The sequence below is a fragment of the Erigeron canadensis genome, chromosome 8 (genome assembly GCF_010389155.1).
Source record: "Erigeron canadensis isolate Cc75 chromosome 8, C_canadensis_v1, whole genome shotgun sequence".
NCBI classification, from domain to species: Eukaryota; Viridiplantae; Streptophyta; class Magnoliopsida; order Asterales; family Asteraceae; genus Erigeron; species Erigeron canadensis.
In genome coordinates, this window is record NC_057768.1 from 28508455 (window position 1) to 28530786 (window position 22332).

General features: G+C 35.5%; 3 protein-coding genes across 6 annotated transcripts; 2 read left to right on the forward strand and 1 right to left on the reverse strand.

Annotated features, from left to right (window-relative positions):
• Positions 1–320: 320 nt before the first annotated feature.
• LOC122579588 (putative UDP-glucuronate:xylan alpha-glucuronosyltransferase 3) lies at positions 321–5674 on the forward strand. Its single transcript, XM_043751776.1, has 5 exons — positions 321–387; positions 526–626; positions 2294–2503; positions 3244–3884; positions 4558–5674. The coding sequence occupies exons 2-5, from the start codon at positions 562–564 to the stop codon at positions 5583–5585; spliced, it is 1944 nt and encodes a 647-aa protein (XP_043607711.1). The 5' UTR covers positions 321–387; positions 526–561; the 3' UTR covers positions 5586–5674.
• Positions 5675–7262: 1588 nt separating this feature from the next.
• LOC122579137 (zinc finger CCCH domain-containing protein 38-like) lies at positions 7263–14667 on the forward strand. Of its 4 annotated transcripts, none has more exons than XM_043751245.1 (4): positions 7263–7436; positions 9475–9829; positions 11403–12861; positions 13728–14667. In XM_043751245.1, the coding sequence occupies exons 2-4, from the start codon at positions 9537–9539 to the stop codon at positions 13755–13757; spliced, it is 1782 nt and encodes a 593-aa protein (XP_043607180.1). In that variant the 5' UTR covers positions 7263–7436; positions 9475–9536; the 3' UTR covers positions 13758–14667. The 4 variants fall into 4 exon arrangements, with proteins under 4 accessions (XP_043607180.1, XP_043607181.1, XP_043607182.1 ...); XM_043751246.1 differs by lacking the exon at positions 7263–7436 and having other exon boundaries at positions 9540–9556; positions 9634–9829; XM_043751247.1 differs by lacking the exons at positions 7263–7436; positions 9475–9829 and adding an exon at positions 11242–11327.
• An 801-nt stretch (positions 14668–15468) lies between these two features.
• Positions 15469–20939, reverse strand: LOC122611300 (probable phosphoribosylformylglycinamidine synthase, chloroplastic/mitochondrial). The gene is made up of 4 exons (XM_043784306.1): positions 20838–20939; positions 20679–20742; positions 17804–20581; positions 15469–17111 (listed from the first exon to the last, which is right to left on the reverse strand). The coding sequence occupies exons 2-4, from the start codon at positions 20718–20720 to the stop codon at positions 15732–15734; spliced, it is 4200 nt and encodes a 1399-aa protein (XP_043640241.1). The 5' UTR covers positions 20721–20742; positions 20838–20939; the 3' UTR covers positions 15469–15731.
• Positions 20940–22332: the final 1393 nt, after the last annotated feature.

Here is a 22332-nt window from a genome sequence, read left to right on the forward strand (position 1 = left end):
TTTAAGAGCCGATTATCTGATTATTGTGATTACAAACCGTATAACCAAATCCAAATATTATCTTTTATCAGTCAGTTTTATTGCAGCTAATTATTTGATTCTGATTATTCAAAACGCATAATTTATTTTTTAAAAAGTAATCCCAAACACCCCTTAAACTCGAACATATTCATAGAAGATTATTTAAGTTCGAGTGTTAGTTCGAGCAAACAATTGAAAAAAGAACCGATCCTAAAATTTTTATTGATATATTGGTTTGGATTTCTTTAAAGTTTGACTATAGTTTGACCGGAAGTAATAAATAATACAATTTATTAATCAAATTATTTTCTTCTCACCATACCACTTGCTAGTTGCTATACTGCTTAAATTGTTGCAATAAATAATGTAACAATCCATCTTTAATTTAACATCTCAATTTCGTATATATTTTGTATTGTTTTATATAAGTCAACATTTTCATATTAAATATGTATATGTATATGTGTATGTATCCAATTCTCATTTTATATTTGCGGATCACAGATGCAGCAGCCCTGTGGAAACTGATTTGATCAAAAAATGAGAGGACCAGGTGGTGCAACTCCATCACCAATCGAGCCTCGACACCGTTTATCGGTCACCAAGTAGATCTCTATCTCTTGAATTGAATTGAAGTGCGCGTGTGTGTGTGGGTGTGTGTGTGTATATATATATATGAATTGGGTTTTTATATGAATGCACACTAGGTGTTTGTGAAAATGCATGTTAGAGAATCTATGTGTTTGTGTCTGTGTTTTTTTTTTTTACATGGGTATTGGTTTGTTTATAGTTTTATTTAAGAAAATGATGATGCAAAGTTGTTTTTGTGAGCTTTTGGATTAAAATGGAGTTGGGTGTTAGCTTTTAGGAGTTGTAAGTTTTCGGTTATTTGGCTGCCTATTGCTAACATTTTCTATAGCTAAGTTTACTTAATTTAAGTTAAAATTGAAACTTTAAGTGTTGTCTTGTATAAGCGAACGTTAGGTACAACCGAACTAAGTTAATTAAGATTGTGCTTTCGAATATCTTTTTGGTAGTATCATGTAACTTGAAATTTGAACATTCATTACGAAGTATAAGAAAACGATGCATATTCATTTTTGATTTCAGAGGCGATGTGAGTTCTAGTCTTATAGATTTAATGGTTCGTATTCATATTGTTCATCAAACAAGTACACAACACTGATATTGGCGATATAGTTTGTTATATCAGGTTTTTAAGTTGTAAATGAGGTGAATCTTTGTACTGGTTGTCACTTGTTATACTGAGTTTTGTTTACCTAATTATAGGAATGTGTCAAAGTGTTCAATTTAGATTTTGTCCCTGTCAGTTATTTGGTGTGTGTGACAGAATTTAACTTTAGATTTTGCAGCATTCCAATTTGCAAGTTATGAGTAGTTAGTTACAGTATTAGTTGGCACATAAACATCATTTTTTGCTTAGGTAGTTGGTTAATAAACTTACAACTTGGTACCAAAATACCACCTGCAAAAATAAGTTACAAAGAGGAATTAAGTCATTAACTAAACACTACTTGAGATATTGACTTGTTGATAATGACATTTATACTTTCCAACTACCCAAAATCCTTAACTTTAGGTTTATCTGACCTGATTCTAGCAAAAAAAATATCACTCTTTAAGTCGCATTGTTTTAGTTTATATAGATTAATGCAAAGCATGTTGTACCATGAATTCGTAAGCGCCTGTTTAGTTATAGAAAATAGAGGCTGTTATTCAGATTTTTCTTACATTTGTGGAATATGTGTTCAAATAAGATTATTTCAGAAAAAAGTCGTTTTATAATTTGTAAGTTATAACTACCCTTTAGGCAACTTACTTGTATACGTTTCAGCTATTTTCTATTTCAGAAAAGTAATTTTTTTTTCCAAACTTGAAAATGAATACAACTGAATGTTTTTTTGAAATTTTCAGTGTTTTTCTCGAAATAGAATACATCTTTCATCTCTTGAGAAATGAATTAAGAACTTCAGGAAATATATTTGTAACTAAACGTCTAAACTACTAATCGTACCTTGAGCTATTCTTAATCTCATGGTTCGTGAGTTTCTTTATCAAATTTGGTATATCAAAGAGATGCGTGTACATCATGTATAAAAAGACATGACTAATACTCCCTTGGATATCTGTATGTGTGTATTAGATGATAAAGAAATGGGATAGGAACATTGTGAAAGCTTTAGGTTTGTATCAATAGGGAGTGTGGACTTTGCACACATTCTTTCACTTAGAAACATTTTTTATCTTTCAGTGATGATTCAAGTAAAAGAAGGTCATTTGGAAGTAGAGCTTTGAAGGATGGTGAGAAGCCGTATCTTAGTTTTAACCAGGACAGAAATGGAACCTGCAAATTTCCTACTTTAAAGCTCATTTTGGTAATTATTATATTGGGGGCATTTTTTACGCTCTTACACTCCCCAGCTGTATATAACACAGAACGTCCTTTCAGTTTAGGATCTCGGTACGTTATATATTATACTTTTTTTGCTTTACTTTGAGAATTGAGATCCTAGTATTCAATATTTTTAATTAACCCCCCATAACTTTTGAATTTGACAAATGGCTCTGCATATCCTCAACATTGTTATTTCTGCTTGCATAGTTGTTTGTGGAAGGGTTAATCAATTAAGGCTGTCTTTGGCCCTTTGCTCACCAGACGTGACATTACCGAATAATAGGTGGATTTGGTCATATATTTTATTTAACAGATCACATATGCAAGTTGTATGTACTCACTTAGAAATGGTCAACCGGTTTGAAATTGAGTCAAACAAATTCGATTGAACAACCTCCTAAATCCACTTTATGTAAGATTTACTTAATTCATGGACAAAATGTTGTTGGTTGGACAAGCACAGTCACACACCTACCCAACTTATTTATACCCTTGTTAACATGTTATCTATATTGACTCATTACCCAACTTGCCCATTTTGCCAATTCCACTTTTATATAGTGTGCCCTGGGTCCTTAAGTTTGTCATTATTTTCATTTGAGCCGGAAAATTTTTGGAGTTTAGTAATTGAGTATGTCCATATATACAATAGTTTTACAAAGAACGGATCAGTTATGATTATCCTTCCTTGTTCACTGGTCCTTTTGAGTTTTAACTAATACGCAAAGTCCTTCAGAAATATCCTTGTTTCACATAACTTATTTGATTTACAGTGAAGTTACAATGCTTTTTTAATGTGCACACAGGGATAGTGTGGTAGAAAGACGGATAATGGAGAAATCTCTCACAGATGATGAACGATATATATCCCATTTAAAAGTTAATTGGAACAATATCTTTGGAATAATCAAGAAGCTTCCAGACACTAATGAGTATAAAGGTATTGGTTTGCTGAACTTCAATGAGACCGAAATTAACCAATGGAAGAAGATTGTACCAGATGCTGAGCACATACCTCTACACCTTGATTCCGTTGCGAAAAACATAACTTGGGAAGATCTGTATCCCGAATGGATAGATGAGGAAGAAGAGTTTAAGGTTCCCGTATGTCCAAAAGTGCCAAATATTCAAGCCCCCAGAACACCAAGAATTGATTTCATAGCTGTAAAGCTTCCATGTTCAAAGACAAGGGATTGGTCAAGAGATGTGGCGCGTTTGCACTTGCAACTTGCAGCTGCAAGACTTGCTGCCAAATCTAAAGGTTTTCATCTCGTCAGGGTGCTTTTAGTGACTGACTGTTTTCCCATTGCGAATCTTTTTACATGCAAAGAGCTTGTTGTACATAGAGGGGACGTTTGGCTTTATGAACCAGACCTTAACAAGCTGAGGGAAAAAGTGCAGCTTCCAGTTGGGTCATGTGAACTTTCAGTTCCTCTCAAGGCGAAAGGTTAGTCTGTGATACACCATCATGCCATGCTTTAATTTTTTACCTTTAGTAATGCAAGCTTGTAATTAGCTATTTTAGCAAAACTCTGTATAGGTGGCAACATAGTTGGGTCTGATGGCAACATAGTTGGGTCTGATAATTGTTCAAAGCTGTTACCCGTCGAGTTGGGTTGATTTTAAGCACTTGTAGTCCCAAGCTTTTATCATTTTGTTAAATAGTTAATGTGTCAAGTATGGTGACAGAAATTTGACTTACTTGTTTCTTCAATACTAATTTGGATTTTGAGTAAGATTACGAGGTTTTTGTAGGGGCCGAATTGGTAGATTTTTCTGAGCTGTTCTTTTTGTAACCACTTATTTATTTTAATTGGCACTTTTTTAAGTAAATGGTTGAACTTGACATTTGACAACCACACGTGCTATTTGTTCATGAAAAAGTCTAAAAGATTACAAAAGGTACAGTTACAGCTTCCCTAAGACCAGAATTTCATGGTTCAAGTTACATTACATTCTTTCTGTCAATACAAGTGAAGGATTGATTGACCCTTCTTGTTTAACAAATAACCTATTGCAAATGAACTAATCTGATTTTTGAACAAACTTTCATGGTTCTTTTCGCAATTCGCTCATTAACAAAGTGTTTGGACTTGTGAACTAATTATATACTGCAACAGATTATCGATATTCAGGAAATCCAAAGCGAGAAGCTTATGCCACCATTCTCCACTCAGCTCACATTTATGTATGTGGGGCCATTACAGCAGCACAAAGCATTCGTATGTCTGGCTCAATCCGAGACTTAGTCATACTAGTCGATAAGACAATAAGTGACTACCACAGAGAAGGACTCGAAGCTGCAGGCTGGAAAGTCCATACAATAGAAAGGATTAGAAACCCAAAAGCTGAAAAGGATGCATACAATGAATTTAACTATAGCAAGTTTCGTCTATGGCAGCTAACCGATTATGACAAAATCATCTTCATTGATGCTGATTTGCTTATTCTTAGAAACATCGATTTCCTCTTTGAAATGCCTGAAATCACTGCCATTGGAAACAATGCTACCCTTTTTAACTCTGGTGTGATGGTGGTTGAACCATCTAACTGTACATTCAAGCTGCTAATGGATCATATTAATGAAATTGAATCATATAATGGTGGAGATCAAGGGTACTTGAATGAGATCTTCACTTGGTGGCATCGAATCCCTAAACACATGAACTTTTTGAAGCATTTTTGGGAAGGCGATGAGCCAGAAAAGAAAGAAATGAAAACACGATTATTTGGATCTGACCCGCCGGTTCTTTATGTTCTTCACTATCTAGGCCTAAAACCATGGTTATGCTTTCGTGACTATGACTGCAACTGGAATGTGGCTAAAATCCAAGAGTTTGCTAGTGACGTTGCACACGCACGATGGTGGAAGGTTCATGATGCAATGCCTGAGAATCTGCATAAGTATTGTTTGCTTAGGTCAAAACAAAAGGCGGCTTTAGAATGGGATAGACGGGAAGCTGAGAAAGCTAATTATTCAGACGGGCACTGGAAGATTAAGATAAAGGATCCTCGTTTGGAGACTTGTTTTGAGACATTTTGTTTCTGGGAGAGTATGCTTTGGCATTGGGGTGAAACAAATTGGACAGACAATGCCACAACAAATGCTCAGCCTCCACCGGTCACAATGGCACTGCCGTCATTGTAATGATTGGAGTATTGTTTGAAGATAGTTGTTTCTATACTTTGAGGAGGGATCACTTCACATTGATTGTTAGGCGGTTGATATGTGAAAAGATAGTTGCAGGTTTATTATATGAATGTGAAAGTATCCAATTCAGTTGATGTTCTTAGTAAAAGTTTTGATGTATTTACTAATTATTATTATTCTTATTATATAATATAAAGCTCGAGGTATTTCTAATTTGTTAATGGATAGTTTATGGAGCCATGGAGGTAGATATTGTGCTTATGGATTTATGGTACTGTGGTTAGGGGAGAAGTAAAAAGAACGTCAAGAATTTGGTTGGTTAAGAGGGCATATAAGTAATTGCATAAAGCCAATGTTAGCTTTCCTTTGCTCTTCCCCCATTCGTGACTGTATTATGAACGACCAAAACAGATCTATATTTACCTCTTTCGTGAGTTTTGATGGACTTGTGAGTTGTGACCAAAACAGATCTATATTCACTGTAAACTTTTTCCTCCTAATCAACTCAATTTTGAGTTTTTGACCGGAACATGTGAGACAAAAAGACCTTAAACTTCCTCCTTTTTTTTTTCCTTAGAAAACCGGAAATAGCATTTGTTGTTGAAATTGTTAGAATAGCATTTGTTGTTACTGTTGGAACATCAGTTGTCTGTTGTAGTTGTGAAGTTCGTTGAAAAACAAAAATTTGGAGGTCGCCGACTTCTGTAATACCTTGGTTTAACAACAACCGGGTAAAATCTGGTATAAGTTTGAAATCATCTTCTTTTTTTTTTTTTTTTTTTTTTTTTTTTTGTGTTGGGGCTAATAGGTGATGAAACGTAATGATATAGGATAAAAGTTTGATATAGATAATGGAATTTTATGTTTTTAACGCTTATATAATTAATTTTTTTATAACTTTGAATAAAAAGATGAGATTGTAATATAAGAACAAATAAGATGGTTGGCGTTTAAAATAAGTTGGAACGGTAAGTTTAAAATTAAAAGTAGTAAATATAATTAAATGAACTGTTCAATACAATATTAATTTGACCTATATTTATTAAGATATGTAACGTTAATAGAGTTTTTTTTTCCAAAGTAATGTAGTGGGTAAACTTATTTACCAAAATAGTATAGTTTTAAAAATATTTACCAAATATATTAAAAATGTTCTATGAACTTTATGTCCTTAAAAGACAAACATGCTTTAATGCTGTAGATAAAGAAATTTAACTTCAAAACGATCACCTCGGTTAAACAATTACATTAATATTAACAAATTAAATGAGAAAGCCTTAAATACATTATTTACCATGTTTATCTTTATCTTAATAAGAAAATGGATTAACTCTTTTAACAAAATGGATATCACATGTCATTTTTTTATGATTTTGAGGTGATTTTTAGACTAACTTAATATTATTTTTTTATAAAATTGAAACCAATACAATACGAGTGGTTGAGTAGATTCTTGGGGGTGGACTCGAATAGAAAAACCACTACTACTTGTTGGGTTTTAGTGTTGTGGCTAACTTTTTAAACTAACTTTTTTTATTCTAATGTGATCTATTTCCTAGAAAGAGACCAACTTATAAAATATAGAGTATTAAAACTATTATATGTTATTATACAAAAATAGAGTTGCTAAATACAGCCTTAAGGTGCATAAAGTGTACTGCTCCCTTAATTCCTTGATAAACTCCATATGTTTCCTTCCATAAATCACACACAGTTAATATAATTATAATTAAATCACCTAAAAGATCAACAAACTCATACAAAGAGAGAGAGAGAGATCCTTCTACTTCTAAATCCCAGCCTACTCTTCATTTTTAGGGTCTATTTCTCTTCGATTTATATCTATAGGTTTGTATCTATTCTTTAAACACTCTTTAGCATTTTATTTATTTGTATATATGTATATATAATAATAATAATTTTGTCAGGCAGAGTTTGCTTATGTCAGCTTTAGGATTGTCGATAAGAATTATAGTAATATTTACATTAACTGTACTCGGACTTCCTTTTATTTACAAAGATGTCAATGAATACAGTTCTTTAAAAGGAAAGTTTGAGACTTGCGTGTAATTAATGCATATAAACTATAAAGGACTGTCATTAGCAAAGTTTTTTTGTAATTTTTTTTTATTTTACATATGTATGTATTGTTAGTTAAATGAGATAAGATTTTGTAGTTGATGCTTAGCTTTTGTCTGTTAAGCTATATCTAATAAGGAATTATGCAATTTCACTGAGGGGTGAATGTGTGACAATAGTTAGTTAAGAAGATGCGATTTCAGCGAATGTCTAACGGCTTAGAGTCTCGTACATAAAGGGGGTATCTAACGCATGTTCGCGAGCTTAGGAAGGTTCCAAAATCAGTTTAAAAAGTGATAGAGCTAAAATGTAAACTTGGTTTGATGTTTTGTAAAGTTAGTTTGCTATAAAAGATTGCATTGATTATTTTACTTAAGTGAGTTTTCAATCCAGTAAAACACAAGTTTATTTTAGATTATCATCTTCCTTACTAGATTCTCTATATAAGAATGTCAGCATATATGACGAATGAATATAGTTGTGTTATAATAGTGGATGTGTTTTTTCTTGATGGATGCATAGAAATACACTTTTTGATTAAGTTGTTAAATTGAGCAACTTCATTCATAAATGCATATATAAATGAAAGGAGTGAAACAAAGTGTCGCTTCAGGAAACATGAGACTATCAATTTGTCTATTTATACCATTCTAATAGTTTGTTTAGTATTCCCTACATTATTTGGGTCATGGGTTCTTTGTGATCTTATTCCTAGTAACCCGGTACATAAATATATGATATGTATCCGGATCCCTCATTAAGCTTTATATTTGTCTTTGCTTCGTCTTTTTTTGTTTTGGTAAAAAAGATACCTCATTAATCTTTATATGATATGTATCCGGATCCCTCATTAATCTTTATATTTGTCATGGGTTCATCTTTTTAGAGTTCATTATAGCAGGTCTTCAGTTTTCGTTTGGACCTTTGACCAATTCATGTTATGTATTATTTTTTACTATAAATAGAACTCTTTTAATACACAATCCCTCTTCGTATTACATATAATTGAAAACATAAGTGTTAGCAAACAAGGCCTATGTTGATGAAGTATTTAATGACAAGTAGATGGAATATTGATTGTCTTTTAACAGGCTGAGATGTGGGAGTCACTCACATCCTATATTCCTATGTACTTAAAGGCTTTTTTTTGAGTAATCTATTTACTGGGTGTAACAACCTTTTACCCAAATACTGATTGTTTAACTCCCATTCATCTGTGGATTTGCTTAAGATATCTAAAATTACATACATATACTTTTTTTTTCTCTATATAAGCCGTCTTTTAAGATGCTACAACCTTATTCCCATGTTCTATGTTTTATTGGTATCAGTTTTTACATTCAATTATCTGTTTAACATGTAACTCTACTCTGGCAGGCATAGAGGTGGTTATTTTAACCCATTAATAGGTAAATGGGTCAGTTTGGGGTAATGTTCTGTTGATAATGGGTCAAACGGGTAATAGGTCACGTGGTTAAGAAGTTGCACCAAGTATAAGTAAATGTTCCTAACCTCCTAAGTTATTTCATTCAAAGCACTGGAGTCTTTTTTTCAAAATAGAATTTAGAAGGTGGACACAAAATACTATTGGGTCAACCCAACCTGACCCTTTGCCACCCAGATTGAAGCCCATTCTTTCACTATAAGGATACACGAGCTAAGGTTCATTAATTGAAGCTAACTTTTACTGTTCTGTCATAAATCAATCTTGCTTTTACCAAGTACGTTGTAAGTACTGAATTCCTTTATACAGCTATTATTTGTTGCTTATTTATTGTCATTTAAATGTATTTCTTTGCAACTTCAGATTATGCTGTATCTGAAGAATTATAGATAGAAGGTGCGGAATCTTGACTAAAAGGTGGGAGTATGAGTGATAGACGTAGAAGGTCTGAATCTTTATGGGACAGAAAAGAAGACGTGGTGCCTAAAAATGAGACTAAGGAGTTTGATTTAAGCTTTACAGGTGGTGGTTCACCAAAATGGTCAAATTTAGATGCTGATGATGTCCTGATCTCTGATGATTATTCGAGGCAGCTATCTCGAGAGCTGATGCAGACAAATGAAAACATGCCCATGGATAATGACAGAGATAGAATGAAGACAGATCCTGCTTTTGACGAATGGGCAAATCAATATGACTCCCATCCTTTAGACAATAGGTATCATCTACCCTATAGGATTTGCAATCTACTAAGCACTAAATGAAAAGCTACGATAACATAAGACTATATGTTTCTTATTCTTACTCAGGTACCAGGGGTATTTAAATGTACACTTTAAAAGTGACTAGCTTAGTGTTTTGGGTGGTTATATAATTGTTTAGGGGACACCAGTGAAGGGATCAAGTGAGAACCAACATATATGGTGAGAACCGTGAGAACCATTGAAAAATCATCTCTAAGGGCTTTGCCCTTAGAATTAAGGGCTACGCCCGTACCGTAACAACCGTCACCATCTCTTGGATCGCCGTCCATCAAAACCATACCATTCTCATATGCGTTCGGTGACCACCCCTTTAGAACGGATGTAGGGCAACGCCCGTCCCGTATCCATACGTTTTCTTAACACGTAACCCATATGATTTTTTACAAAAATTTATTTATTTATTCTTTTTTTTAATGGGTTTTTGTTAAAAGAAAATAAAAAACAAAAAAAAGTTTCAAAAAATAAAAAATTAAAATTAATAAAATAAAAAACCACACAAAAAAGAAGAAAGAGGGAGGGAAAGTAGTGGTTCTCACGGTTCTCTCCATATTTGTGGTTCTCACATTAACCCTACCCGGGGACACCATATCAGTATATGGTAATCAATTTGATCATAGCTGCATTGTAAGTAACTAACAAAAGGGTTGAGTAAAGTTACTTATATACCCTAGGTTTTTCTATTGTCGCCTTACATACAAACTGCATATCCTGATACACCTTATATATTTTTGCTTGCAAGTGTTTGATAATTCTAATAGGGTAATCATTCACGAGTAACTGTTAATAGTGGGAAGATAGTCGTGTTGCAGCAGGTCAAACAGGTTTGATGGTTGACCCGCCAACATTTGTTCACCCTTTTTTGAACTTCATGAATGTTTGGCAGTTTATAATGTTAAATTTATTTCTAATGAATATCATGATCTAGTTAATTCATGTAGAGGAACTTTGGATGCAACTTTTGAAACTTTTGAATTGTTCCCTTCTTTGGCAACTTTTTTGGTTACAATACTTGAGTGACCCAACTTTGATGACTTTTGTACCCAATAACCCTTTTGAACATTTATCTCAAAATGTCCCTTGGCTCCCCTAATCTCTATTTGGAGAAAAGTCATCAACTAGAAAAAGAGCAAAACGACCAAAAAAAAGGAAGAAGAAAAATCCTATAAAAAATATAACAAAATCTCGTAAAATGATTTCGAAGTGGAAATTTTGCAAAATCTTCACCTTTCCTAATGCGCAAAAGGAAAAAGCTTGCCTTAGCATTTTGCAAAAAAGCACATTGTTTGGAAAAGAAAATTATTTTTTGTGAAGTGGTTTGCATCAGACGTTTTTGTCATTTTGTGGATTTACAAAAACAGGTATCGAAGTTATAGGGGAGCTGAGGGTCATTTTGAGATAAAATTTCAAAAGGACGTTTTGGGTTAAATGGTTTGCTCACTTGTTATCGGTAAGGTATATCCGCATGCACTTCTCAAGATGAAGTAGTAATGTAATTTATGTTTTTTCTGATTTTTATATTACCTGTAGGGGTGATGATCGAGGAGTAAGTGTCCCTGGGAGCATGAGCAAGGATAGAGACCGAGGTAGGAGCAGAAGTTTGAGCCCCCACCGAAGCCGGGGCCGGGACAGGGATAGAGGTAGCACTAGGGCCTTGGCTAGGAGCAGGAGTCGGAGTAGAGATAGGGACCAGGGCAGACCGAGGAGCCCTTCTAGAGGTGGTGCAAACCGACTAGATGATGATTACTTAAGTGGATCTCGATCCCGTGATGATAGAAATTCTCGCGATCGCACACGAAGCAAGGGTTCAGATGGTTATAAAAAAGATAGTGCACCTTATGATGATTACCGGAAAAGCAATAGGAGTGCTTTTGACGATCAAGATCACAGGCGGCAATCAAGCCAAGCTATGAAACACTCATGCAAGTTTTTTATGATGGGTAGATGCAACCGCGACAACTGCAGGTTTTCTCATGACCCTCCAGAATCAGGTAGCTATGAAGGTAGGTCACATGATAACATCCAGAGTAACAATAATTCATGGACTGAGCAACCACAAGAACATGTAAGTGCTTCGGGGTTTTCTGATGTTCCTAATTCCAACCCTAGTTTTGATGACAAGAATAGTTCTTGGAATGACCCGTCATGGAACAATCTGGATTTAGGAGGTTTTGATGAAATGTCACGTGATATGGATATGGCTAGTAATCAAGAATCTCAACTCATTCATGATGGTTCCGGAGTGTATAAGTCTGATGGTCACCAAATGGCCCCTGGGGTGACCAATCAACAAGCTCTTTCCTACGGAGAACCTTTTACTCAAATTGTTCAAAATACAGCTTCTCAGTTCCCTTCAAATGCAAACGGGAATGGACCTCAAATTCAGTTAAATGGTTCAGTTGAAGATATGTTTCTAAGTGTGGGCATACAAAATCAGACAGATATTCAGAACAAAGGTGGAAAGTCTCTAGAAACTTCTAAAAATAATATCCCACAAGTACCGGGTGAAACCACATCAAATACTGAGCAGGTTCCTCAGAAAGCTCAGAGCCTAAATCTCGCTGATGCCCTCGGATTGCTCTACTCTCTTCCGGACTCTGCATCTATGACTGTCAATGAGCCTGTAAAAACTAGCGTACCTCAAAGTCTGATGTCAGTGGAACCAGTTGGAGAGCCAAAAGTTAGTGAAGAAAGAAAAGCCGAGGATCCTGGAAAACCCGAGACTACAGGAAAACTGGAGGAGGGCAATATTGGCAATGATGAAAAGGCGATGAGGCAGTTCAAGATTGCACTTGTGGAATTTGTTAAAGAGATTCTGAAACCAACTTGGAAGGAAGGTAAGATGAGTAGAGAAGTTTACAAAAATATTGTAAAGAAAGTAGTTGAAAAGGTTACGAGTACAGTACAAGGAGTTCAGATCCCAAGAACGCAAGAGAAAGTCGATCACTATCTCGCGTTTTCTAAATCCAAAATTACTAAGCTTGTTGAGGTGAGCATTATTATATCTTGTTGCTTATATACTAATGCATCCATCTCTGTTCTTTTTATACTCGATCGCATGATTGTCAACATTTCTTCACCTTTTTGTTCTTTCTATGCCGATGTTGTTTGCTTTTGGATAATTACACCTTCTAGATAGTTATATCGCACTTTTTAGTTAGCAATAAGTAGAGGTAGCAAGTTTGGTAGGTTGGTAATGGGTCAGAACAAGTTGACCTGAAATACTGTCGTCTAAATTTATAGAATAATGTGTGTTGCATGTGATCACATATTTATATTTCTACAGTAATAATGTGACTTCATGAGTTACTTTCGACCTATTTGACCAGTTTCTGATTTAGCTAATTGTTATTTGATTTATTATAAAACTTCACCATGATTCACGAGTTCATGGGTCTTAATTGGTTTCTCTAGCATTAGTAGCCAGACTAAACATTTATTTCTGGTTGGTGTTTGAACCAATGGTCACTGAGTAATCAGAGTATCAGTTGAGAAAGTTTAAGCAGACAATTGTTGCATTATTTCAAAAATCAGTTTTTTAACAGCAATGACTTGTACATGCTTCTTTAAATCATATCATTTTGACCCTAAATAATCAGGGTATTGTAATCAAATCACTTTTACCCAAGCACTAGATACCGATTATTCTGGCATTGCGCATCAAAAGGTATTTATTGATTCTTTAGCATGCCAGGCTGCCAGCCTTTGTTTCCAATTTATCGGTTGTTAAACTCATCGTATGTTTATAGAACTGCCTTGTGTATCATGACCCCCATTTTTCCTAATATAAAAGTTGCTTTTGTTCTCTATGGATAATAATGATAAGATATATAATGTATGTTCTTTTTCTTGCAGGCATATGTGGGAAGGTTTCAAAAGGCATAGCAATGCTTCTGCCACGCTTATTTTGGTTTATTTACTAAACTCTATTGAGGTATTAAGATTCCATAAGGTGGGTTTATAGTTAAGAACAAATATTGGTTGTATAGAATATGATGATTTGGCCGCTCTAGTAAATTTATTTATATGGCCACAACTCATGCTTCAATCACCTGTTGGTCCCTCTGTCCTACTTTCCTGCAAATATGTGAAACGACACTTTTGTCCTAACACGAAAGTTTCAAATGGCAGTTATCACCAAGGTCATTTTTATTGGGGAATATGGACAGCGGGTAAAATATGATTGAAATATGAGGTACTTATTTTGTTAGAATTAGATATATTTTATTCTAGTTGGAGGAGATGTTTCGTTGCTGTCCTTATCAATTGAAAACACTTGTATTGGGTTGTTGTATTTAAATGACCGTTGCTCGGTGTCTGGAATTTTCTACTGCGTAACACAGGCGAAAACATGCATTTTCATGAGTAGTTAAGAAGCTGAGGAATCCAACTCTGGTAAATGTTTGACGATGATACCATTTTGGTAGATCAAGCTTAGATTACGGGGGGAAAAAAAGAAAAAAAAAAAAGCTTGTATTACGAAAATGAGATTCCAATTTGAATGAAAATATCATTTGGAAGGTAACATTTGGTCTGAGGGAGTGAAGTGGGCATATGAGCACATCTATTGTTGGGTCGAGGTAAATTTATGTATCTAGTGTGTCCAGACAACAGTCATGATGCTAGATTGCAAAATTGGGAGCTGATACTAAAACATACAGGCTGTGAGCTTCTCTTTGAAAGAAGAGGTTTAATGTAAATTGATTTCTTGTTACTTTACTAAGACGAATATATATTATAGATAAAATTGTTTTGTATTTTGAAATCTTTATAAAATATGAAGAAATTGATGTGATAATGTTGTGTAATTTTCGGAGAAATAACTTTTTCCTTTGTACTGTTAAAAAAAAGGAACTTTTTCTTTTATAATCTTCTTAGCTCATATGGATTCCTACAATTTACTCATATTTTTGAATATATCTGACAACTATATTAAAATGGATAAATTACATGTTAAATTAATCACCTTCAGTGCGCTTTATAAGAACGATACGACTAAGTACCAAGAGCACCCACGCTTGTCAAAGTATTTGATAGAAAAATCAAAAAATTTGATGTAATATGTTTTAGATATATCATACACACCCAAAAGATGCAGTAAAAAATAAATACACATATAGTCATCCTTTATGCAATTGTAAGTTTACTGGAAAATCTAGGCATCAATAGTTACATTTTTAGATACCACTATATATATTTTTTCTTAATGTTCTCTTCTAAAAAACTTTAAGTTACAAATCTATCATTGGTTCTTATAGCTTGTGCTTGTTGCAAGTCAACCAAAATTGCAAGTACTGCCATTTCTCACAAGGAAGCAAAAATTAAATTCCTGTATATGGCATTGCTGCACCAAATGAACAAAATAATGGGTAGCGAAACATCGCACTTTTCTGTTTGGAGGATATGCATCCACAAAACACGATTCATCTCTTTATAGCAAGAGAAACTCATCAACTTCAGTAGCAAAACAACTTTTTATAGCCAATAACACTATTCCAAAAGGTCCATAACATGTCATATGCAAAAGAGCACAATTAATCTCTCTATTTTTCGTTAAATAGAAACTTTGAGTAATTAAAACAATCAGATGGTTTGATTCATGTAACACTATATGATTTATTTGCAGTCATCAAGACTGTTCAAAGACATGGAGTATATCAGAACATCTACTGCATATTCGCAGCTTGATTAATCATCCATTTGTTCATAGCAAACAAGCATATGACAAATTTTATCTTAATACATAATGATCCAACAGTTCTACAAAACTATGACTGCATCATTCTCAGCAAGAAAAGAAAATCTTGAATCAACGAAATTGCAAGTTTTATAAAGTCCCAACCGCAAAAAACTAACCTTTCAAGAGCACCATTCTCGAGCATTCTGAAACATCTTCAACCATGGGCTTGGGCCTTTCTTTTCAACATCCCAATGCTTTGGGTACCAGGGGAATTGCCACATCATGAAACACCGCTCAGGGTGTGGCATCATAGCAAGATGGCGCCCATTCGGTGAGCAAATTGCAGCCACACCTAGCTGAGAACCATTGAGATTAAACGGGTATTCTTCTGTTGGTTTGCCATCATCATCACAATATCTCACTGGTGCCAAATCTGAAGATAAAATTTGATCAAGAATCCTGTCATCAGGGAAATATGCTTTTCCTTCACCATGTGCAGCCCAAACGCCCAATGTACTACCTTCCATGCCTTTAAACATTATTGCTGGGGATTCTTTTATGGTCACATTTGTAAAACGGCATTCGAATCGACCCGAATCATTGTGTACAAACCTGGGCTGTGCCACATCACCACCATTGCCTAGAGTTCCACCAACTTGAGGGCCTGGGATCCATCCCAATAGAGCCATGAGTTGGCACCCATTGCAAACCCCAAGACTAAAGGTGTTTGGGCGGTTGTAGAAATCTTGAAACTGCTTTAATAGAGGCTGGTTGAATCTTAAAGAAGCAGCCCAGCCTTTGGCAGAACCAAGCACATCAGCATAACTGAAACCACCCACAAATACGATCCCACGAAAATCGTCTAAAGAAATGGACCCGCTAAGAAGGTCTGACATAGTAACATCCCACGGTTCAAAACCTGAAGCAAAGAATGCAGCCGACATTTCACGGTCTCCATTGCTACCCTCCTCTCGAATCACAGCCACCTTCGGCTTCGTAATTGCATTCATGTAGCTTTCATCAGTAAACTTTGGTCTAAATGACAACCCCCATACAGGTTCATGTCGATTCTTCAATCCTTCTTTTTCTGAGGTTACAGAGGCGGCTAATCTTTGCTTTAATTCAAGATGGAAACTGGTTTCTTCCCAAATGTCCCTAAGATCAGCTGTTTTCTCATCTAAATGAATTCTCCCGTCGATTTTCAATCCAATAGTTGGTTCAGAAGTTACGTTTCCTATTATGTCTGCAGAAACCCCTCGGTTTTTTAGAATCGTGGATACCTTGTCAAATTTACCTTTGCTAATCTCAAGAACAAGGCCGAGTTCTTCTGAATATAAAGTTTCAAATATGCTTTTTCCTTGTGAATTTAAATTGATTTGGGCACCACAGTTTCCAGCAAAAGCCATTTCGAGAACAGAGACAATAAGCCCACCATCACTGATATCGTGACCAGCAGAAACTAACTCGCCTCTTACGAGGTCTTGAACTGCTTCAAACACGGTTTTAAGGTATGGTACGTCATCGACGTCAGGACACTCGTCCCCAATTTGATCAAATACCTGCACAACAGCAATGGAACTTGACTTAATAAGAACCATAAAATCTAAGAAATTCATTATTGAACCTAGTATATTATAAGCATAAACTATGTATAAAAAGTTCTCAGAAGATAGAATTATAACTCTATCCTAACGTATCTCCAAATGATACCGCTGGGACATTACTAACTCCTTTAATTTAATAAACAAGTCGACAATGTCTAATTGCATTAGATTTAAATGAAAACTTAGTTTCCAAAAGTTTGAACTGAAAATTTCACAACAATGTAATGCATCAGCACTATTGGATTATTGAGAAAATTACATTATTATTTTGATTGATCTAGGTTACTGAATCAGACTTAAAAACTTTTTCACATAATCTGAATCCGAAAAAATAGCCAAAGATATTGTTCCCACACGTTGAACCCACGCATAATTATCTTCAACGAACTTTTACCACGATAAAATTAGATATAACTTGTTTTTATTTATGCTTTAATTCTTGAACTCAGACCCACAATAAAATATAACCCAAAATTAACCAGTTTTCACTTATAGAGATTGAAATCTCAGCCTCTACCTTTTACTCATACCAAAACACAGACATTAAACACAAATGCCAATATGCCACTAAACTGAGGATGTCTCATTGCTAATACAATAGTAATATAACATGAGAAATGTAGAAACTTAATATAAGAAATACGTACCTGAGCGAGTGCAGATCCACCTAAACGCCGTTTTCCTTTTGCCAAATCAATATGAACCAGTATGCCATCATCTTTAAGCTTCAGATCTGGGGTCACGGTTTTGGTTATATCTGGACACGTAACATAAGCACTAATAACAAGATTCCCAGGAGCCTTGACAACTTCTCCAGAAGCACGAGCTGCCATTGAAAGACTATCTTTCCCTCCATCAATAGCAATGCCAAGTTCAATCATAGCTTCTGAGAGAGCAATAGCAGCATCATACATTGCTGCACCTTCACCATCAAGTTTAGCAGCATACATCCAGTTCCCACTTGCTTTTACATCACTCAGTGAAGTAACTTCAGCCCAAACAAGATTTGTAAGAGCTTCTCCAACAGCCAGACGGGCCATTGCTTTTGGATCCAGTAAACCCTTGATTGGTTGCTCCCCGATGGCACATGCACCACCAGTGTAATCTGTATATGTTTGAGCAATAACTGCCACATCTGCAAGAGTAATCTGCAATGGGCCAACAGTTTGTTGCTGAGCCACGAGACCCGTCACACACCTATCAACTTTAGTAGTCAAGAACCGTTTAGAGCAGATTGAAGGTAGTCTTAATACTCTTTTAAGAGAATCCATTAATGTAATCCCGGGAGCGATTTCGAGCGACTCTCGAACATCATTTACACGATGAAACTCAAATGTTTTCTGAGGCATGTCCCCGAGAACTTTCTCGAGCTCAAGATCCACAGCAGGTGGCTTTTCAGTAGCATGGCTGTCAATTAAACGCACATGCCCTTCACCACTAATGGTTCCAATGACGGCCATAGACACCCTTTCTCGTTTACAGATAGACTCCAAAAGATCGCGACTTTTGGCGTTCACCAAGATTGCATCTTGCTCCTGATATTCTGCACCCCATATCTCCAAAATAGACATCGTATGATCACCAACCACAATAGCCCTGATATCGATCGTAGCACCTTCTGGGTATATGATTTCCTTAACAACATTACAATTACCACCTGCACCCTGATCGTGAATACTGATAATTGGGTTATTCTCACCCATTTCGATGCAAGCACGAACGACCCGATACAACTTCTGGGCCATCTCAGCATCTCCACGCTGTACAGCATTAAAATCCAGCTCAGCATCATTCTGACCACTAACCATGCTTGATGCTGCACCACCTCCCATTCCGATTCGATAAGCAGGACCACCGATCTTCACAACCAGCATCCCAATATCGGGCTCTCCTTTTGTTATATGAGTGTGATCGATCTGCCCAATACCAGCGCTAAACATGATAGGTTTCAACCATTCCCTTCTCTCCCCACTGGGAAGTCTCATTCCAAATGTTCTCGTGTAACCTTGAATCAACGGCTCCCCAAATTTGTTCCCGTAGTCTGATGCACCATTGCTGGCATCTATAAGAATTTGCAATGGTGAAGCCAAATTTGATGGATATTCAAAAGATGCATCCTCCCATGGAGCATAAGAGCCCTCAATATTAAGATTTCCTACACAATAACCAGCTGTAGAAGCCACAACAAATGAACCCCTTCCTGTTGCGTGTGTATCCCTAATACGACCTCCTGCACCAGTTTCTGCACCAGGGTAAGGTGCAACCGCACATGGAAAATTGTGGGTCTCTGCTGTAAACAAAATATCAAGATCACGGGTACTCGGGCTCAACGGAGATGTAGAACCAGGGTTAGTAGGGCGCAGGGGCTTAGCCAGAAACCCTTTGATTGCACTTGAGTTGTCTTTAAACCCAATCACTGAATTGTTAGGGTTCGCCTTTAAAGTGCTCTTTACAATCTGCATAAGAGTCTGGTTCATAGGTTTTCCATCTACAACAATTTTTCCAGTGAAAAACCAGTGCCTGCTGTGTTCACTATTCGACTGTGCGATATCAAAGAGCTCAACATTAGTCGGGTCTCTTTTAATATCATCTTTGAACAGTTTAGTGTAATATTGTAGATCTTGTTCATCAAACGCCAACCCCATACGCTGATTAATCTCTTCCAATGCTTTCCGTCCCTTTTCCATGACCGGAACATAATAAACCTCCTCGGGAACTATACTAGTCTTAAAAGAAACAAGTTTTTTAGGGTAAACACACTCAGTCATCCTATCATGCACCATTGCAGCAAACTCTTCAACTTGACTATCTAAAAGTGGTGCACCACCTTCTTTAACATACAAAAGATACCTTCTAGACCGTTCTAACCGAGTAACTTCAGATAACCCACAAGCCTGGCATATTGACACGGCGTTTGCAGAATAAGCCGTGGTGAAAGACAACCTAGGCCCAACTTCAACAACCACCGTAATAAACCCTTCTTTCCTTTCTTTCACGATAAAACTTTCCTCCCCTAGATTCTCAGGCTCGTAAGTTTCCATCAAAAGCCATCTAAGCACCGACATCTGCTCACTCGACAAATCCCCAACAACCCCAATATTAAAACACTGTTCTGTTTTCAACCCAACAATCTGATCAGAAATCTTGGTCTGAACCAATTTCAGTAACTCCTCATTCGCACTTTCTTGAATCAAGGGAGTTCGATAAAAATGAATCACCTTTTCATCAACCAAACCCTCAACATTACCCAACTCCTGTGCATCTACTGACACAACAGCCTTAACTTTCTCTGAGGCATTTCGTCGAACACCTTTATTGCATAACCTAACCGAGCTTTTTCGTTGGTTTTTTGACCCAAAAAGCAAATGGGAAATCCTACTTTTTGGTAAAGGCTTTGGCAAGAAAAAGTTATGATTTTTGGTACCCTGACATTATTTTTAAACATTTACACAAATTACAACAAATTTCATGAATAAAAAAGTAAAAAATATTTTAAAAAAAATAGAAGAAATTGCAACATACTTGTAAGAAGTCAGCTGGGGTAATATCCAAAGGAGCAGACATTATTGCATGCAGTAAATTTATACTGTAGACAGTAAAAAGTTTCAAACTTTATCAACTTATGATATATATATACAGATATATAGATAGATACAGATATAGAGAGAGATGGGTATTTACCGGAAATGGTTTTAAAGGGACGGCCGTTGATCAGAGTGAAGTGAGCAAACAGAGTAAGAAGGTAGCGTTTGAGAAGTGACAAAGACCAGGGTTTTAGGGTTTACAAATTGGTCCTTTGACTATTGTTTGTTATTTGGTTTTGGGTTTATACTTCTTTTGGTTTACTTGTTAAACATGTAGAAATAAAAACTTTTGATTTTAGTTTTATGCTGATGCATAGATTTGGAATTGTTTTAGAGTGACGTTATAAAGGATTTGAGTGATAAACTAAAAATTTGAATTTCTAAATAAGTACTTTAATAACATTAAATGTAAAATCAATATATACTATACTAAAATTTAATATAATACTATATTAAAAAATTTAATATAATAACTAATATAAAATTTTCAAATAAAAAGTTGACTTTATCACAAACCACCACCTCAACTTATTAGTTGCATGTCCTCGTTATATAACTTGAAATAACATTTGGTTCTTATGCATTGCACAAATACACTTCTAATAAGAACTAATAAGATGCATAATGTGATTTTTAGTTTTGCAAAAGAAAAAATATATATATATCTATATATATATATATATATATATACAAAAGGTCATGTTTACTTGTACAAAAGTTTTCATAATGTTCAATCTCTAACTTTTAGTAATAGAAGGGGTTATTATCTTTGAAAAAAAAATTCGACAAAAGCATTCGAAAATGAAAAAAAAAACATGCAAAAACTCTGAAAATGATTGTGGATCCAATGGCAAAGATCGGTCGATGGTGGATTAGTTCATGGCGGATGCCGGAGGTTGATGGAGATCAGGGTTCGAAATTAAAATAGGAGATTTTAAAGATATGGGGAAAGTTCCCCGTACCCGTCCCCATCCTGGGTCAACTTGGGGATTCCCCGGTCAAATCGGGTATGGGTATCGGGTTCCCCATCGGGTACGGGTATTTTTGTCATCCCTGTGTAACGGTGACCGTTTACGGTAAACGAGTACTCAAGAGACTTCCCATTCACTTTAGGAATAAACAATGGTGATTGATTCAAAACATTGATGTCATTGTTTGACCTTGCAACACTGAAATACGTATGCCAAAACCATAAATCATAGGAAGCAACAACCTCAAGTATGATAGTCGGGCGTTCATGATCACCCCGGTGGTATTGCCCATGCAAACTATGTGGGGAATTTCTCCAAGTCCAGTGGGTACAGTCGATGCTACCGATCATGTCAGTAAAATGATGTCTAGCTTCATACGCCTCATATAAACGCGCCTAATGTAGCCAAAATATTTTATATAATGTTATTGATAATAGAAGATACATAATTTTGAAAAGGGCATATAAGTTCAATCGTATTAGTTTTTGTATTGTTATTCAAATATTTCAACCTCATGATTATGTTTATCATGTTGTAACATATTGTATCATCTCAATTCTGTATAATCATGTGTGTATGTTACTGCCTCATTATCAATAAATACTTGTGGATTCCGCACAC

Bases quoted from the DNA above. Each gene is read 5' to 3' on its own strand.
- LOC122579588 (XM_043751776.1), top strand. From the start codon at position 562: ATGAGAGGACCAGGTGGTGCAACTCCATCACCAATCGAGCCTCGACAC. The intron at 627-2,293 runs GTAGATCTCTAT...TTTATCTTTCAG, and splicing joins CACCGTTTATCGGTCACCAA to TGATGATTCAAGTAAAAGAA. The intron at 3,885-4,557 runs GTTAGTCTGTGA...ATACTGCAACAG, and splicing joins AGTTCCTCTCAAGGCGAAAG to ATTATCGATATTCAGGAAAT.
- LOC122579137 (XM_043751245.1), top strand. From the start codon at position 9,537: ATGAGTGATAGACGTAGAAGGTCTGAATCTTTATGGGACAGAAAAGAA. The intron at 9,830-11,402 runs GTATCATCTACC...TATTACCTGTAG, and splicing joins TCCCATCCTTTAGACAATAG to GGGTGATGATCGAGGAGTAA. The intron at 12,862-13,727 runs GTGAGCATTATT...TTTTTCTTGCAG, and splicing joins AAATTACTAAGCTTGTTGAG to GCATATGTGGGAAGGTTTCA.
- LOC122611300 (XM_043784306.1), bottom strand. From the start codon at position 20,720: ATGTCTGCTCCTTTGGATATTACCCCAGCTGACTTCTTACAA. The intron at 20,582-20,678 runs GTATGTTGCAAT...AAATAATGTCAG, and splicing joins CCCCAGCTGACTTCTTACAA to GGTACCAAAAATCATAACTT. The intron at 17,112-17,803 runs GTACGTATTTCT...GCTGTTGTGCAG, and splicing joins GTGGATCTGCACTCGCTCAG to GTATTTGATCAAATTGGGGA.